General features: G+C 43.9%; 1 protein-coding gene across 8 annotated transcripts in view; it reads left to right on the top strand.

Annotated features, from left to right (window-relative positions):
• The first annotated feature begins 5,203 nt into the window (after positions 1-5,203).
• The window catches only part of TNRC6C (trinucleotide repeat containing adaptor 6C), a 416,076-nt gene continuing 402,631 nt past the window's right edge, over positions 5,204-18,648 (top strand). For all 8 annotated transcript variants that reach the window (XM_088661614.1, XM_088661603.1, XM_088661613.1 and 5 more), the window contains exon 1: positions 5,204-5,303. In XM_088661614.1, coding sequence (XP_088517740.1) covers positions 5,250-5,303 — 54 coding nt within the window. In that variant the 5' untranslated portion in view covers positions 5,204-5,249. The remainder of the gene's footprint in view (positions 5,304-18,648) is intronic.

Here is an 18,648-nt window from a genome sequence, read left to right as displayed (position 1 = left end):
ATCCCTGAGGTAAACTTTGAAGTAAAATGTACCTCCCTGAGGTAAACTTTGTCCAAACATGCTGTTAGATGATGTCACAGGATGTCACTCTTTTTCTTTTTAATCTAATGTGTAGTAATCTACCTATCATCTATCTTTCCATGTATAATTACTAGTTGTAAGTAACGTCTAGGTAATGGTTCCTTACAAAGTACCCACTACAGTGCAGGAACTGGAGGAAGCAAAATGGCAACCACATCAGCAGTGATACAGGCAAAATGCAACTCCCCACAAAGCAGAGAGACACGCAAGAACGTAGAACTGCTTTGCGTTCTGCTTCAAACTTCAAACTCTTTTACATTTGCACATTAAAACTGCCACACTCTGGCTTCCCACCAGAAAAAGAGTTGCAAGGGACAAGTAGCTGTCATATGAAGTAACCAACATATATATTTCTTTTGAAAGTGAAGGCAAATCCAGTACATTTTCGTTTGCTTGCTTGCTTATAGGCATTTATAGTCAATCGTTTACCATGCAATCCCAAGACAAGTTAATAAACCAGATGGAGTGGTTCCCAGCCATCTTTCCAATGTCACAGCTGCTGCCCACCCCACCCCCGCATATCCCATGTATGAGTCACAAGGTTTAGTTGATTCATCTGCCAATGAAGTCAGTGAAGATGGTGAGTGGCAGGTGTGCTTGATGGGTCCACCTCACGCCTCACAATGTTAAGGTCCTGTTGGTGGGTAAGGGCTTAATCTTCCTAGGTGAGTTGAGAGGAGAGATAGGGGTGGGGATTTTGTTTTTCTGCTGCTGTTGAATTGTGTTATTCAGTGGACCTTGTTTTTTTGTACATTATTATTGGGTAGTTCAGGGGTAGTCAACCTTTTTATACCTACCGTCCACTAATGCATCTTCCTTGATGGTAACATTTCCTTACCGCCCACCAGTGCTCGATGGAAGGAGGATTCAGCTTGTGCCGCAGAACCCCCTACCGCCCACCTAGAATCCTGAAATGCCCACTAGTGGGCAGTAGGGACCAGGTTGACAACCCCTGGGTTAGTTGAACATTTGAATGTTTTCTTGAATGGAGAACTGAGTGGAAGGAGTAATGCCGTGGATGTAAAGAGAGTGTGATTGTGTATGTGGAGGTTGTGTGTTTAAATTAGCTGTGTGTTGTGTGAATGTGTATGCGGATGAATTTGGTGATTGCACTGTTACGTGTGTTGGTTTTTTTGTAATATCCATTATATTTTTGTGATATGTTATATGATTATGCTTTGCATATGATATGTTTTTGTGCTACTTACATTTTATTTACATACATTCCTCAAAGATACTTATTATTGTTAAATTATATTACTTAAAGGAAGTTACCTTATACTGAGTTAGACCATTCGTCTATCTAGCTCAGTATTGTCTACACTGACTGGCAGTTGTTCTCCAGGGTTTCAGATAGGTTTTCTCCCATCCCTACCTGGATATGTTAGAGACTGAATTTGGGACCTTTTACATACAAAGGACATGGGTGGTGCTGTGGGTTAAACCACAGAGCCTAGGGCTTTCCGATCAGAAGGTCAGCGCTTCGAATCCCCACGATGGGGTGAGCTCCCATTTTTCGGTCCCTACTCCTGCCCACCTAGCAGTTTGAAAGCACATTAAAGTCCAAGTAGATAAACAAGTACCACTCCGGCGGGAAGATAAACGGCGTTTCCATGCACTGCTCTGGTTCGCCAGAAGCAGCTTAGTCATGCTGGGCACATGACCCGGAAGCTCTATGGCCGGCTCCCTCGGCCAGTAAAGCGAGATGAGCACCGCAACCCCAGAGTCATCTGCGACTAGACCTAACGGTCAGGGGTCCCTTTACCTTTATTCCTGATGTATCCTACAAAGCTAGGTATATCTTAGGTTGTGGCAATGAAGTTATGGTATATTTCCAGATACTAACAAATCCAGGTAGTTAAGCAATTCCCCGAGTTTCAGGAAGCGGAAACTGGTTTAAAGCAGTCTTTAGGGTTTTTTAAAAAAATGTAGTAGGATTCAGATCATCTGATGTGAAAGTCATAAAAAAGATATTTGCACACCTTTTTTTTATGAAACCTTGAAAAGAAGCCAGAAATCCTTTTGTTTCTGCACCAGTTTAGCCTATCGGTTTTAAACTAATTTACCACAGCTGAGAGCCTGTGAGAGAAGACAGGTAGCTTGCTAGAAAGGCTGATCTGGAAAGCAATGTGGAAGATATAAACTTCACATTTGTATAAGAGCATTTCCACATGTAGCATTCTGTGGGCAATGGGCTCTCTGGATCTGTTCCCCTCAACCCATAGGTTCCATTCTCACTGCTGATCATTCATTGCTAGTTGATACTGACTGGCATGGTCACTCTAACAGCACAGCTACCACCAGTGCAAAGTGGTGACTTTGTTTCTAAACCCTTGTATTGTGTTATCCTTGCATTTCATAGAATCATAGAGTTGGAAAGTATTGTGGCCTTTAGTGTATGGAAGGAATTCAACATAGCGCTATGGCAATTGTCCTGTCAGTGCAACCATTTCAGCTTGCCAGATAGAATGACCCCTCTTCTCTTTGCCGCCCCTGTGCATACTGTTCTAGAGGTTCTCTCAATACCCCCCAAGCCAATTTCGGGGGTAGGCGGTGGGAGGGAAGTGTGGTATCTACACTGGTTTTCTATAGGCCACAGGGTCCGATTTAAGGCCCTAATGTTGACTTATTTACTGACTTCAGACTAAGTTACTCCTTGAAGTTCCTCTGCCCGTACTAGCCACTGCAGGCCCTGAAATCACCATTGGGGTATTTCTGTAGTGAAGTCCTGACTTACTATATGCTGTTTCCTACTATTAGTATTAGTATTACTATTAGTTGGACTCAGGTGCGCTGTGGATTAAACCACAGAGCCTCTTGGGCTTGCCGATCAGAAGGTCAGCAGTTCGAATCCCCACGATGGGGTGAGCTCCCGTTGCAGAGGGAACCAGGCAGAGGGCCTTCTTGATAGTGGCACTGACCCTGTGGAACGCCCTCCCATCAGATGTCAAGGAAATAAACAACTATCTGACTTTTAGAAGACATCTGAATGCAGCCCTGTTTAGGGAAGTTTTTAATGTTTGATGTTTTATTGTATTTTTAATATTTTGTTGGAAGCCGCCCAGAGTGCCTGGGGAAACCCAGCCAGATGGGCGGGGTATAAATAATAAATTATTATTATTCATCTACTAGGATTACTGATTAGATTTTGCCTTTTACACTGTCAGAATGGGATGCGGGTGGCGCTGTGGTCTAAACCACAGAGGTTAGGGCTTGCCGATCAGAAGGTTGGCGGTTCGAATCCTCATGACGCGGTGAGCTCCCGCTGCTCGGTCCCAGCTCCTGCCCACCCAGCAGTTCGAAAGCACGTCAAAATGCAAGTAGATAAATAGGAACCCAGGGTAGATAAATGCAAGTAGATAAATAGGAACCCACCAGCCGCGGCAAGAAACGGGGCGGAGCGATCTCCGCACCACGGCGCCAGGGCGCCCGACATGCTTGAGACGGCCCTGTAGGAACCTCTCCGGCAGGAATGTAAATGGTGTTTCCGTGTGCTGCTCTGGTTTGCCAGAAGCGGCTTAGTCATGCTGGCCACATGACCCAGAAGCTGTACGCTGGCTCCCTTGGCCAGTAAAGTGAGATGAGTGCCGCAACCCTAGAGTCATTCACGACTAGACTTAATTGTCAGGGGTCCCTTAACCTTTACTATTAGTTGCTAAAAGCTCTTCTGTATGCACCTGATTTCCACCAGAATGCTGCTCCGCTGCCTGTACATTGATTTCTAATCAAACATTATCTGATAAAAATATTACTGTCTTGCCCCTGGAGGCATGGATGGCTTTGGATTCTGTTGGCAGGTTAAAATATATCTGTTCTCTTAACCCTTTGGAGGGATTTAAATTATGTTGTCTGTTTTAATGATTTAATAACTGGCTTTAATTTTAGTTGTATTTTATTGAAATAAGTCCTGGAAATAAAATACATAAACTCTACAAGAGTGGTTCCAAGGAAACGTGAGATGAGCCTTCAAAATCATATTGTTTCCTAAGGTGCTTCTTACTGATAACAACTGCTTCATGAAATGGTTCAATCTACTGTGAGAACATATTTTTTTAAAAAAACTGTTTGGGAAGACTGAGCTTTACGTACTTAGATTTGAGTGCTGTAGCACGGTGGTTAAGACAGTGATTTGTTAGCACAAGGATGGAAGAATGAGGAAGTCCCAACGAAAGAACAAAGGCAAGAAAAACTGATGAGCTATGTGGAACTGGCAAAGTTAACATGACATGACATGACATAACATAACATAACTACGAGAGAAGGACAACCGTGATTTTAAGGAAGATTGGGAACTTTTTACAAACTATTTAAAAAGAAAACAAAAGGACCTGGACTCCTTGGCAGGTTTTGAATTAACATACACAATTTATTAGTAGAATATAGGATAGATAAGGTAAAATATGTACAATTTTATAACATGCAGAGAATAACATGTGCAAACAAACCAGAGTGGGGTGCTTAGGGAAGTCTTGGGAGGGTGGGAGGGGAGGGCATAAAAAGGGGGAAAATGTAATTGGTTATATTGATTGATGATGTATTTTGTTAAATTTGTTCAATAATTTTTTTATTTTTATTTTTTAAAAGACAGTGATTTGTGAACTCGGATGGAAACCCGCTGTTTGAAGGATATTGGGGAAAGGTTTCTTGCTAGCAATATTAGGAGACAATTAAACAGCCCTGTACACAACCAGCGCCTCCTGCAAAATTTGCAGGATTGCTATCCCATCCCCCGTGTTTAACCCAAGAAAACAGGAGTAGCTAACCTGTGGCCCTACAGATGTCAGATTATTAGTTTTTGATTGAATGCTGTGAGGGTGCATCCAGATCAGCCCTAATGCTCTCAGCATTATTTTCCTCTGTAGTATCCATCACCATCAGTTTATTTATATGCCACTTCTCCTTGAAATTGTGCTGAAAGTGGCTCACAAAAAACACCAAATGAACAGAAATAAATAGAACAACTCAAAAACACATTTAGAACAAAAAAAGAATCATAGGGTCAACAAACAGAGAAAATAAATCTGTACAACATCATATAAAGCAATACAAATAAGTCAGCTTGTCATTGTAAGTGGATTCTCCTTCCTCCTTTCAGCTCATCATCTTTTTTTCCCTCCCACAGGGATGCCACTGATCTCCAGGAAGGCCTTCAGGGAGGATGGGTTTGAATGGTTTTTCATGGGAAGGTCAGCATCAAAGATTCTGCAGCCCAACTTAGCCAGGTAAGAGCTATGTGAACTGGGGTTTCAGACTCGGCTTGTCTTTTGTGGAGCTTTAGGTCACCATGGCTATTGAGCACTGGTGGAGCTGGGGGTGGGTGTCATGACTTCTAGTTGTGCCATTTCCCCCACTACTGTGGATTTCTATGGTTGGTTTTTCACAGGATTTATAGCTAGCATTGGATCAGTTCCACCTTCCATTTTGTACCTATTTATGATTGTAATCCTAGCTGCTTTACAGATATATTGTCTTCCACAGCTGGGATAGTGTGTACTAACTTTGGGAAACTTTAGCATTTGCTAATGCCACTTTAAATGATGCAATGAATTATATGCAGGTTTGCGGTTTCCAACAGTAAAACGTACCTTTATAGATTGAAAGGTAATGTATATACAGTATGTTCTCATTTATCAGAGAGCGTTGGGAGGCATCCAAAACGTATGGATAACCAGATGTCTGTGGCAGAGGATGGGGTGCTTAATATAGAGAGCTAGTTCAAGGGACAACAAAAAGTGAACTTGGGTAATGAACAGTGCATTCCTATACCTGCCTACTCATATGTAAACTTCACTGAGTTCAGTGGGAGTCTGTGAGTATAGGATTGCAGCCTAAGAGACTTGGATAATTGGAGGTTATGCTGTATTTTGAAGCATAATATTTCAAATATTTTCCAGACTCCATAGAAATGTTTTTATTCTATGACTTGATCACAAGTGTGGTATGTAAGACTCACATAACACAAACCACATGTACCTGATTCCTTCTGGCAAATAGAGATGTGAACTCCTGCCTTCCATTACCCTTTTCTTAATTTACTAAGCCACTTTTAATTGCCATCTTTCCCCTGCATAGATTTCGGCACCCTTTCTTCAGAAAGAGTCATATGGCTGAGGGTATTAGAAGGTTCAGATGCCCCAACAACAACACTCAACCTAACTTAGCTTCTCTGCCCAGGAGGGACCAGTCACATGTGGAACCTTGAAAGCCAGTGTGATAAAATGGATAGAGTGTTGGACTATGACCTGGGTGACCAGGGTTCGAATCTCTGCTCAGCCATGAAGCTCACTGGATGACAATGGACCAGTCACTGTCCCTCAGCGTAATAGGGTTGTTGTGAAGAGAAAAGGGGAGAGGAGAACCATGCACACACCACCTTGCGCTCCTTAGAGTAAAAGGTGGTACAAAAATAAAACATAGTTTTCCATCCTACCTACAGAGGCAGTTTTAGGGTAGTGTGACTGCTTCAACCGCACTGGAGGGTTACACCACACCAATGCTGTAGAACAGAGTGAGAGAGATTGGAGGGCACTAAATTTTAGTGTTGCACAGCGCACTGTTGAAATTAGAGGTGCTAAAGTCTGCCACTGGCCGCTATCTTTTCCCCTGACCTTGAGTTTCTCTGGTAGTAATGGATGGGTATCTTCAGGAGAAGAAAAGGCTAAGGAGTAAACCCTACAAGAATTTGGAGTCCCTGATGGTTGGATGGTGCTTTGTATGCCATCTTCTGGCAACTCCTGCAGCCAAGCTGGTGCCAAACGTATTGCTCTGCTTTCCTTTGGACCACATCAGCAAGGCTGAGAGAGGGGTCTTCTTGTGTGGGCAGCCCAGGACTTCCATACACAATTCCCAGGCTTGTGCCCTAGAGAGGTCACTTTGGTACTGCTAATGCAGCAGTTCGACTTCACCCCTGGAGGTGCACTCCATTATCTCTTGAGCACTGGCAGAGGAAGAGGGGGCACGGGGACCGCACCGCCCACGGCAGCATGATCCCGGTGGGGTGCCATTGTGCCACGCTGGGCACCACGCCCCTGGGACGCGTGCCAGCCATGCCCCAGCCTGCTCTCCGCCCCCCCCCCCAAGTGCCAGAGCATGAAGCTCCACCACTGCTCTCAAGACAGATGGATGCCAACATTTTAATGGATGGGTCTGGGAAGCCATGCACTCTTTTAAATTCCTTTCAGCATCTCTGAGTAACATTATTTCAGAATATTCTGGGTTATTAAAATGGTGGGTGGTTTTAACTGCCTGCCACAGATCACACCACTGCTGTTGTCAGTTGCACCTGCTAAGACTGCCAGGGGCCCCAATGATGTTGGGGGAACCTGTGACCCTCCAGATGTTGCTGGACTACAGCTCCCATCATACCTCTCCATTGGCCTTTCTGGCTGGAGTTCATGGGCGATTATGTCCAACAACATATTGTGGCCACGGGTTCCTTGTCTCTGATCTGCTTCCTTGCTCCCATTCTGCTTGTATGAACAGCAAGATCAGAGGAAGGTCAAGAATGAAAAGTATGGGAAGGAGGGGGGACAGGTGTTTCTAAGGTTAAAGTTGCAAAGCAAGGCCATGAATTGTTTTGCTGGATCAGACTAAAGGAATATTTAGTAGAGTACTCTGACAATGGCAAGCCCAGTGTTCCAAGAAAACTCACAAGGAGTGCCTCAGATTGATAGCAATTCTCTATTGTTTAATTCCTGTTTACTTTCCTGAGACAGAAGTGTATTCATTGTGTTCTATAGGTGTCTTGGAAAGAGGCAATTCCTAGGAATCAGGCAGCGCTATTAGTGAGGCAGTATATTCAGTTAACTGAAGAAAGTGAATGGACTGGTTAAATGAAATGCACAGGGAGCCATCTTGTGGTGGATGTTAAACACATGTGAAAGGTTCCTCTGCTGGGTCAATTTGTATTGGAGTGTGCATATAAAGGAAACGGGCATTTAGAAACATTCTCGGATTTTCCTCCTCTGTATGCATTTATGTCCCTTATCACGCTTTCAGAAACCATTCCTAGGGTTTATTTCTAGAATTATTTTGCTTGTGCTTTGGGCAAAAATGTCAGGTTCAAAAGGGATGTGTATTCTTTCTCCCTCTGCCCTATAGATAAGGGTTAGGAGGAAATCGCAGAGGTGTGTTAATTTAGCAGGTGGCCTTGTGTACACGGCCAGTATTTTATGCTAGTTCTGATGGTGACGGCAGGGGCGTAGCAAGGGGGAGTGGAGGGGGAGGCCCGCTCCCAGCTCCGTTTTTTGGGGAACAGCACGAGCGGCTCCATTGGCACCCCACTACATAGCGCGCATGCTCAGCGTCAGTACATAGCGATGCATACATCGTACGTAGTGATACTGAGCATGTGCACTACGTAACGATGCCCCGCCCCCAGGTGCATGTCATGTTTGCCGCTCCGGGTGCCCGAGCGGCTTCCTATGCCACTGGGTGACGGTGGGGTGATATTGGTGATATTAAACCCAATTGGTGTTTTTATTTATGCTACAAGTAATGTTCACTCCTACAAGTATGTCCATTTTTACTAACACTTGCATATTAACAGTGGTGATCTTGCTACAGTGTGCCTAGATGAAGAAATATTGTGAATTATTCCTGGAAGTTTATACACCAGCAGTAAAAAAGTATAGCGTTTTGTGCTTTTCCCTTGCTGCTAGTAGTACTTGAACATGTATATCAGCATCATGATTATTTTGGAAGTGCTCAAGTCAGACTGGAATTTAGTGGAAAAGCATATTGCTAACATTAGTATAGCCTCTTGAAAAAGAAAGAATTCTTATATTGCTGGAATATGTCCAAACTTTTTGGGAGGAATTCAATGCAGCGCTAAGGAAGAAAGCCCCATTGCAATAGTGGATGCTCTTTGAATCCAGCCCCCTTGTTGGGTTTTCTCTGTTCTATGGCAGGGGCAGTGAACATGTGGCCCTCCAGAAGTTGTTGAACTACATCTCCCACAATCCCTGAGCATGGGCCATGCTGGTTGGGGCTGAAGGGAGTTGGAGTCCAATAATACCTGGAGTGCCACAGAGTTCAATATTCCTGACCCTAATGAGTTAGGGAACAGGGGTGTTTTCATAATTGGTGTTTCTTCTGTCTCTTTTAAGACCACAGAAAAGCTGACTTTTAAAAAGAGAGTAGAACTGTAATGCAAGATTGCTTTAGCATGACTCTTCCATCCCCCCTCTCCTCCTCCTACCACCCCCTGAAATTGGCTCAGAGGGTGTGAATCCTGGAGGACCCCTGGAACAGCACTAGGGGGTAAAGGGGGGGTTGTTTTCTTCTGGTAAGCCAGAATGCTTGCACTAATGGAATTATCACTTTATGGTGGATTCCTCCCATTCTTCACAAAACAAACATCAGATTCAGCATCTGTTGGGAAAAAAGGCTAGTGAGCAAAGTATTTCCTTAGTTTTGGAACTTGGGACGCAGGTGGTGCTGTGGGTTAAACCACAGAGCCTAGGGCTTGCTGATCAGAAGGTCGGCGGTTCGAATCCCTGCGACGGGGTGAGCTCCCGTTGCTCGGTCCCAGCTCCTGCCAACCTAGCAGTTCGAAAGCACGTCAAAGTGCAAGTTGATAAATAGGAACTGCTACAGTGGGAAGGTAAACGGCGTTTCCGTGCGCTGCTCTGGTTCGCCAGAAGTGGCTTTGTCATGCTGGCCACATGACCTGGAAGCTGTACGCCGGCTCCCTCGGCCAATAATGTGAGATGAGCGCCGCAACCCCAGAGTCGGTCACAACTGGACCTAATGGTCAGGGGTCCCTTTACCTTTTTATGCATTCTTATTTTCTGTTGAATATATCCTATTCCAGAATGGGACGCTTGTGTGTGTATGTCTGAGAGAGAAACAGAGAGAGAAGCAGAGAGCACCCCCTCAGCAAAGCTCCTTGCTATTGTCTTGGGATTTTATCACATTAGTATTTGCCCAGATGGTTGCTTCCTGTCCTGATTGCCTGTTGTGGCACAAACAGGGCCAGCTCTAGGTAGACCCCCGGTGGTGCGGTGTGCCAGGGCGTCAGGCCAGTAGGAAAACATGCTGCGCCCTGTGAGGGCGGGGGCGCCGGAGCGATCTCCGCCCCTCAGCACCAGGGCGCGCGACCTGCTCGAGACTGCCCTGGGCACAAAACTAGAAGCTTCTGAATTGCCCCAAGTGTGTTTCCCACAGATCACTTCAGGAAGCTACCACAGCTGGTCTTTGTTATGCTGTGTGCAGCACCATTCAGCAGTTGAAGAGTCTCTCACATCTGGACTGTAGGAATTGGAAGTGATCTGAATTTCGAATATTAGAGCTGTCTGGACAAGTCCTCGGTATTGGAGCTCAAACTTTTTTTCTCTACACAAGTTTGAGGGTCAACCCCCCCCCCCAAATCGCTGCCTTTTGAATTAGAGGCAGGGTTGCAACGGGAAAAACCTGGTCGTTTCTAAAGTAGAGTGACATCCAGTGGTGACATAATCTGTATGCACCTTGGGGCAAAAAATTCTTGGCAAATGCAGTAAAACTGTTTTCAGGAATAAAGTTTACACTGAGCCCTGAGGCTAAGGAACATCTTTTTCTTCCAGCAATTCAATTGCAAATGGACATGCAGTTTCCCATCCTTAATGACCTTTGGGGGGGTGTTAATTTTTGTATATAAACTGGGAAGGTGTTACAAGTACGTTTTTAAAGATTCCTCCTAGCTTTGTCCAAATTTCTTTGACAGATTTCCATATAGATCTTCCTGGTGAGTGGAACTGACAGGGCCCCCGAGGGCTGCCTGTTCATTCAGAAGGATCCTTCTCTTCCCTTCATACTCTTTATCTTGTCAGTTGGGATAAGACCCTGATTACGGTGCTTTCCACTCCTTTGTGGTGTCTCTTCCCTCAGCCTAGATGCCTGTCTGTCTCTACAAAGTGGAGGTGACACCTGCACTTCTCTGGCATATTACTGTAGTGAGCAGGGAATTAGGCAAAAGAAAGGAAACCTGAGCAGCACCAGGTTACTTAAAGGCTCAGAGCCAAGCTAAGGCTAGTGTCTGTGACTGCAGTAGGGGAGTTGACCCTGGTTACGGAAACAGACATAATTAAAGCCCATTGAAACAGCAGGGAAATCTCTGGCTGGGGAATGTTTCGTCTGACTGCAGCTGAAAACAGATGTTCCCCTCTATGTCTATCCTCCAAGTGCAAGGAGGACAGATGCAAAACAACATTAAAATGGTAGCAAGGCTGTAAATACCACCCCTAATTACTTTCCCAGGTAACACCACTTGCAGCAAGATTATTTCTTTCTTCTGAAGGTTGCTGCTGGCGCTGCGTGGATTTGATTTTTCTTCTTTGAATGTGAATCACTTGCTCCTTTCTCCCAAGCCCCTGGTGTCTACTGGGATCCAAGGAATGATGCTGCTGTGGTGTTAACAGCTGTTTTTGAGCAGTGGAACATACCCCTAAATTAGACTAAAATATAAGCAATTTTGGTGAATGGGAAGGCAAATGTGAAAAGGGAGAACTGTCTTGGTTCCCATTTGTGGGCTTCCCAGAGGCATCTGGTTGGCCACTGTGAAAACAGGTCACTGGACTAGATGGGCCTTTGACCTCATCCAGCTTAGGTGGGGTGTGCCCATGTAAATGATAGCATGTTCGTTTTTCTCAAATTAGGACAATAGAGTAGCAACCCAAGGTTACAACACAGATTTTTAAAAATAAAAAAGATGGTGAATGAGTGGGTACCATCAAGGCGCATGGAATCCTCTTGCCATTAAAACAAACAGAAAGTCAGATATGTGTGATGTTCACAAGTCTTGTTTGTTTGAAATATTTGTATTCCACCTTTCCTTCCACCATGGATCCAAAGGGTGGCTTAAAAACAGAGATAACAATGTTGGCTATAATGAAAGCTCCATAAGCACCACAATATACGTATAATAAACAACAACCAGAAGATGAAATAAATTTTTATGGAGTGAAAAATTCTCTGACCATATGCTGAGTCTTTGTATGCTCCTGCTGTTTTAAAGGTTTTATTAAGCTACATACCACATATCTTTTCCTGAATGTACACAGAAGCAGACCTCTTACTGTTTTTCTGGTTGACCAGTTTTCTCCACCTATTTCTGCTCATGTCACATTAATCCTTGGCTACCCTAGTACAACATTCAAGGTGAACATACATGAGTTAAAGCCGTTTTCACCATCCTGGCATCCTCCAGGTGTTTTGGTCTACAACTCCCATCAGCCGTAGCTGTGCTGGGAAGGTGCCACGTTGGTGAAGGAATGAAGGAAAGAAGGCCCAGCAGTGCAGCTACTTAATAGTTTGAGTGTATTTCATCTCCATGTTTCACTGCCATTGTAGCATGCTTAAGCATTTATAGAGTGGTTTAGAACATTCAAAGCATGCTACCACCCTTATTTTGCTGCAATCCACACAACAATCCTGTAAATTAGGTCAGTATTATTTCAATCTCATTTTACTGAGATGAACTGATGGGGAAAGCAGGGACTGAAGCTGAGAGATGGTGGCTTCCTAAGACCACTTAGTGGGTTCACAATATAGGTGAATTTTTGCAACACAACTTCCTGAGTTGCCAGCTAGACTCTTCACTACTACACTAAACCCACTCTGCTGTTGAAGGGGCCAGTTCCTTTGGTAATTGGTACTGGGAGCTCAGTATGAACTACTCCAGAGTACTCTTTTTCATGAGAGCTCTGAATTTGCCTCTCTTGATATATGCAAACCTGTATAAATGTGAGCACACATGTGTGTTTATTTATCGACAAAAAAGATGCTGTTGATTTTACCTCCTGAATTCCCTTCAGATTCAAATCCTCAAGAGACATGAAGCAAAGGTGCATTAACTAATCAAACTGTGATTTCAAATTGATTATTGCAAATTGCCAACCATAATAGAATTCTCATAATGGGAGCCATAAAAAAGGTAGAGTCTGCCGCAGCTGCCTGCAACTGGCTGTCCTTGGCTGCCGTCTCAGCATGAATTTATGTTTCCACTCCTAATGCAGAGATGTCTCTGTGAGTGAATAACTTTGGGCTGCTGTCCTATAGCAGGGACCCCTAACCCTTTCATACTGAAGCAGATGCTCAAGCTGCTGCTTCAGAGTCTCTCTCTCTCTCTCTCTCTCTCTCTCTCTCTCTCTCTCTCTCTCTCTCTCTCTCTCTCTCTCTCACACACACACACACACACACACACACCACTACCATCATCACCGCCACTCCCTTTTACAAGACACCCTGTTGTCCTGCCAACCATACAATATAGTTGGCAGTAATTGGCAGAGCGCCAGCCAGGCGAGTTTGGCTGTGGATTGCTGGCATTTTTTCACACTTCACAATGTGGCGGCAACCCCTGTGTACCTCTTTGCTGGTTTCCTTGGTAACCGCATCACTCTCCGGGAGCTCTGCAATGTCAAAAAAATAAAACAATATGACATGGGGGCACCTTTCATACAAACAACTGCCCTGCACTCCCTATCTTTCTCCCCCGCCCTGCCCCCCTGAAAGGAAAGGATTTTTTTGGAAGCATCCAGGAGGAGCTCATTGTGCATGTCTGGACTTTGTATGAGGTGTGCGTAGGGGAGGGGAGCGCAGGGATCATTCTTGCTTGAAGACTTGTCTGCACAGAATACACAGTTCATCCAGATGCTTAAAGGCTGCTAGTTTGGAAAATGGCTGCCCAGCAAATTGAAGGTGTACATGGAGATGAACAACTCCAGAGTTTCTGTGCTGCCTCTTTCCTTGCAGCCAGCTTTAGCAGAGTGATGAACAAAGATTCAGGACAATCTGGTATATATTGCAGTGGATTAGGCCTGCGTCAGTGTTTACCTCTCTGAAATGTGGTGGCTTAATTCAGTCTGTTTTTCTGAGCCTCTTTGCCACATTCGCCTTTAAGCCTTAGGTACTAAGAATTACATTTATACAGCAGTGCTAAAATGTGTTGCTAATGTAGACCCTATATGTATATAATACCTTTATTGAAGCTTACTTTTATAAACGATAGAGGAATGAAATAAGTGGCAGGTTAAGGTAAGGAAATTGTGTGGAATTGCCTAACGTTTAAGCAAAGTTCACTTGGCTGACATCGAATGACTGCGGCCTAGTGACAACCAGTGGCGTAGTGTGAGTTGCCAGTGCCTGGGGCCACATGGGGTGTGGGGGTGTGAGGGAGGAAAATAGATAATGTACGCAAGGGCATTTTAGTGTTTCATGGTATTTATGCATCACCCTTCCTCCAACAGAGCTTAAGGTGATCTATACTAGCAAGGGATGAACAATGGTTCATCCAATGGTTAAAGCAAATTCTCCAGGTTCTTTGGTGCATTTCCCCCCTTGCCATGATACCTGAGACCCCTTCTCTGAGTGTGTGTCTGTGACCTTTTGTGTACAAATCACCTTCCCCGCCCCTGAATTTGGCTCTACCCTGTTGGAAGGTCATTCTTAGTAAGTGAAGGTTGATGGTGAACATACCCATCTGCCTTTGGCAGTCAGCTTGCAAGATGGGTGCCTATCTCAGTTATCTCTTTCATATATATTATTCATTATGAACTGATTAGCCAAGTCCCACAATTGCAAAGCTTGTATTCTTCCTATGTACTAACATTTGAATGAATGAGCAGTCAAGTAGAAAATGAATTTATTAGTGTCTGATTGTATTACCAAATTCTTGTACAGGCAAACAGGGAGCAGTCTTTAGTGCAGGAGGAGAGGAGAGAGAAAAAAGTATTTCCAGAAATTATGCGTATTCCTTCATGCTTACTGTCAAATAAACGGTGTATCTCAATACCAGTTGGGTACCTCTTTTATTCAGTATGAAGGGAAATGTAGGGGTGTTTTCTGTATTTATCTGCTATATTATTTATATAAAGCTGTCCAGTAACATTGTTCTGTGTCTGACTTACAAATATAAAATAAAAATTGCAGCTAAACTGCAATATTCTTAAACAACCTGCAGCAGGAAAATATCTACAGAGAGAAGAAAGCATCTTAAAATATACAGAGCATGTCCAGTCAAAGGCGGCCATAACAAAGGTAATAGACAAGCGCCTCTGGGCAGGCTATTCCACAACCAGGGTACCCAACCAAGAATGCTCTCACCTTGGTCACACCTGCCTTGCCTCACTTGTTAAGGCTTATGCCTTAAGTATATGCAGAAGACAGTTTTTCAGACACCTTGATCCCAAGCCCCTTAGTATTATGACCCTGAATCCAGGAGCAGCAGGAATCCTGACACAGTTGGAGGCTGAGAGGCCAGCTCAAGGACTCCCTGGTCCTGAATGTGCTCCTGATGAACTAGGTGTGCACAACTCTGTGTCCAGGGCAGCAGTCTACCAGCTTCATCTGGTACACAGGCTGAGACCCTACCTGCCCATGGACTGTCTCGCCAGAGAGGTGCATGCTCTAGTTATCTCCTGCTTAGATTACTGCAATGCGCTCTACATGGGGCTACCTTTGAAGGTGACCCAGAGACTACAACTAATCCAAATGCGGCAGCTAGACTGGTGACGGAGTGGCCACCAAGACCACATAACACTAGGCCTGTAAGACCTATGTGGCTCCCAGTATGTGTCCAAGCACAATTCAAAGTTTTGGTGCTGACCTTTAAAGCCCTAAATGTCCTCGGCCCAGTATAGCTGTAGGAGTGTCTCCACCCCCATCGTTCAGTCCAGACACTGAGGTCCAGCTCCGAGGGCCTTCTGGCAGTTCCCTCACTGCGAGAAGCAAAGTTACAGGGAACCAGGCAGAGAGGGCCTTCTTAGTAGTGGCACTGACTCTGTGAAACGCCCTCCTATCAGATGTCAAGGAAATAAACAACTGTCTGACTTTTAGAAGACATCTGAATGCAGCCCTGTTTAGGGAAGTTTTTAATGTTTGATGTTTTATTGTATTTTTAATTTTGTTGGAAGCCGCCCAGAGCGGCTGGGGAAACCCAGCCAGTGTTAGCATAAATCCTATGCAAGGGAAAAAAACTGCATGTGACTGATTGTTTACATTATAAGACTGCTGTAACTTTCCCACACACAGGAGACAGTGTAACTTGATCTCCTGTCATGTGATGTTCTTTGTTCTGTTTCTACTTTCACTTTTGACTGAATGAGAGTGATGGCGTATACACTTAACCATCGTTCTCTAATAAACGTAGTTAAAAGCTATGATTGTTTGCTGTTACTGAAGCCAGTGGCAAGAGGAAGAATATTGGGCTTTACACCCCAATATTCTAACAGCCAGATGGGCAGGGTATAAATAATAAATTATTATTATTATTCATCTACTAGGATTCCTGATTAGTTTTTGCCTTTTACACTGTCAGAATAGCTTAAAGGTGCTAGAGAATTGGGTTGCCGCTTACAAACTGTAAGATAAAAGAGTACTTGAAGAAAATGGAAGGGAAGTTACTAATGACTCTGTTTCAATGGGGAATGACTTTTTGTGGTTATGTGTGGGTCTATCCCACCCCATAACTGGAATTTGCCCTAGCCAATAAGACAATGTGGCTCTTCTGTTCTTAATGTGGCCCTCAACTTCAAAAACGTTCCCCATCCATGTATTAAAGACTTGAAAACACACACACACGAAAAGAAATTGACAACCCATTGCTATCATTGCAATGATACAATGACCGTTTACAACAAAAGTGGAAATTTTTCTTTAATGGTGATGATATGATGGGGAAAGGGGTAAGCAGAGTCAGTTTAGTGCCCTCTTTTCTTCATAGAGTTTAAAGAAAGGCTCTCTTTTTAATACAAGACAGCTAGAACAGAACATTTTGTCTTGCCCACCCAGATTTCCCAAGAACAGTAGGTGAGATTCATTGGGAGAATTCCCAGTCCATTAAACCAGATAGGATTGTTCGGATGAAAAGCTTTTCTAAAAGAAGCATTAAGAAGAAGAAATAGGGAGTTTGAAAGAGACCTGGCTAGCCAGTTGAATTCATTTCTTTCCCACTTGTGTTTCATGCATCTGATGAAGAAGGTGGTTTGTGAAAGCTCAAAACACAACAAACCAGTAGCTTCTAAAGTGCCGAGGAGGAGGAGGAGAAAGACTCTCAAAGAGCTGAAGAGCTGGTTTTCTTTGTTAGCTTTCATTTGCTTGGCACTTGGGGTAGCTTTGAAGTGTAGCTCATCTTACATCTCTAGTTCCTCATTGTGCAAGAGGTATTAAGTCAAATTCTACCTCTTACCTGTGTGTTTGCTACTTTTGCTGCACACGCCTTTCATGGTTTCTTTTTTCAGACATAAAGATTTTGAAAGACACAATTATCCCTTCAAATGGCTAGAATTGTTTTTTGTTGTATTCTTACTACATAATTGCATGACACTAGCCACGTATGAGCTGTTGGTGTACAGTTGGTTTTCTCATGTCACCATATACAGAGGGCAGAGTCCGTGCAGAATGGTAGGCTTCAACCTTATTCCCACATGTTTCAGAGATCTTTTGCATCTATAGCAGGCATCCCCAAACTTCGGCCCTCCAGATGTTTTGGACTGCAATTCCCATCTTCCCCGACCACTGGTCCGGTTAGCTAGGGATCATGGGAGAACATCTGGAGGGACGCAGTTTGGGGATGCCTGATCTATGGGCACAGAACCAGCTGCTTGTCATGACGCCCATCTTTAATAAACTGGGAATCGCAAAGAGGTTAGCGGCATTTCTCACCCAGGAGATTCTCTTGGGCCACATCTATCCATTTGTTTATCCAATGTCAGTTTTGCTTGAATCTTGGCACTGTTAATTAGATCTCAGTGAAATTCTGGTGTTTGAAATTTTAATCCTCACCCTGCATTTCTGGTATGTCATCTGTTTTTATAGATGAAGATGACCCAGTCATTTGCATTGAACTTAGCAGGGCTTGCCTTAGGGCTGCATTGGGCCTGATATGGATTTGCTCCTTATGACTGAAATCCTTCAATTAAAAAGCAGGGCCTTTAGTTCTACTAAAAAATTATGGCAATCAGCCCCCTAATTACTGACTTTACTTTTTTTTAAAAAAAAATTGTGGAATCTGGCTTAGAAGCTAAAGTAATGGATCAAATCATTATTTATTTATTTTGGTTGATTTGCACTCTTAATTCTTACATGGACACCCTTCATTCACAATGCTAAGGTACAAACTGAAAGAGCCTGCATGAAGCACTGGGACTCATGTGACCACCAACCGTCCAGCAGGAAAATGATTTAATTAGTTAGCTGAATCCAGACCATCCAAGTGTCCCTATTTTCCAGGGACGTCCTGGTTTCTGATTTGATCCCGGAATGTCCCACATTTCCTTAGGGTGTCCCTATTTTCATTGGAGAAATGTTGGAGGGTATGGAGTGATCCCCCCTCCCCCCCCCAGCTCTCTGAAGGCAACCTTGTATGGGGAAGTTTTTTAAAAATGTTTTATTGTCTTTTTATATATGTTGTAAGTTGCTCAGGGTGGCTGGGGCAGCCCAGTAAGATGTGTGGGGTATAAATAGTATAAGTATCATTATGGAATGGGATGTCCCTATTTTCATCAGAGAAATGTTGGAGAGTATGTGAATCTTCCATGATTCTTGACTTGCTGTTACATGCAAACCAGGAATCACAATGTTAAAAAACCT

This window comes from Zootoca vivipara, chromosome 2, assembly GCF_965207765.1.
Source record: "Zootoca vivipara chromosome 2, rZooViv2.hap1.1, whole genome shotgun sequence".
Classification (NCBI taxonomy): domain Eukaryota; kingdom Metazoa; phylum Chordata; class Lepidosauria; order Squamata; family Lacertidae; genus Zootoca; species Zootoca vivipara.
The sequence above is the reverse complement of the archived record's forward strand: the minus strand, read 5'-3'. Positions and strand labels throughout refer to the sequence as shown.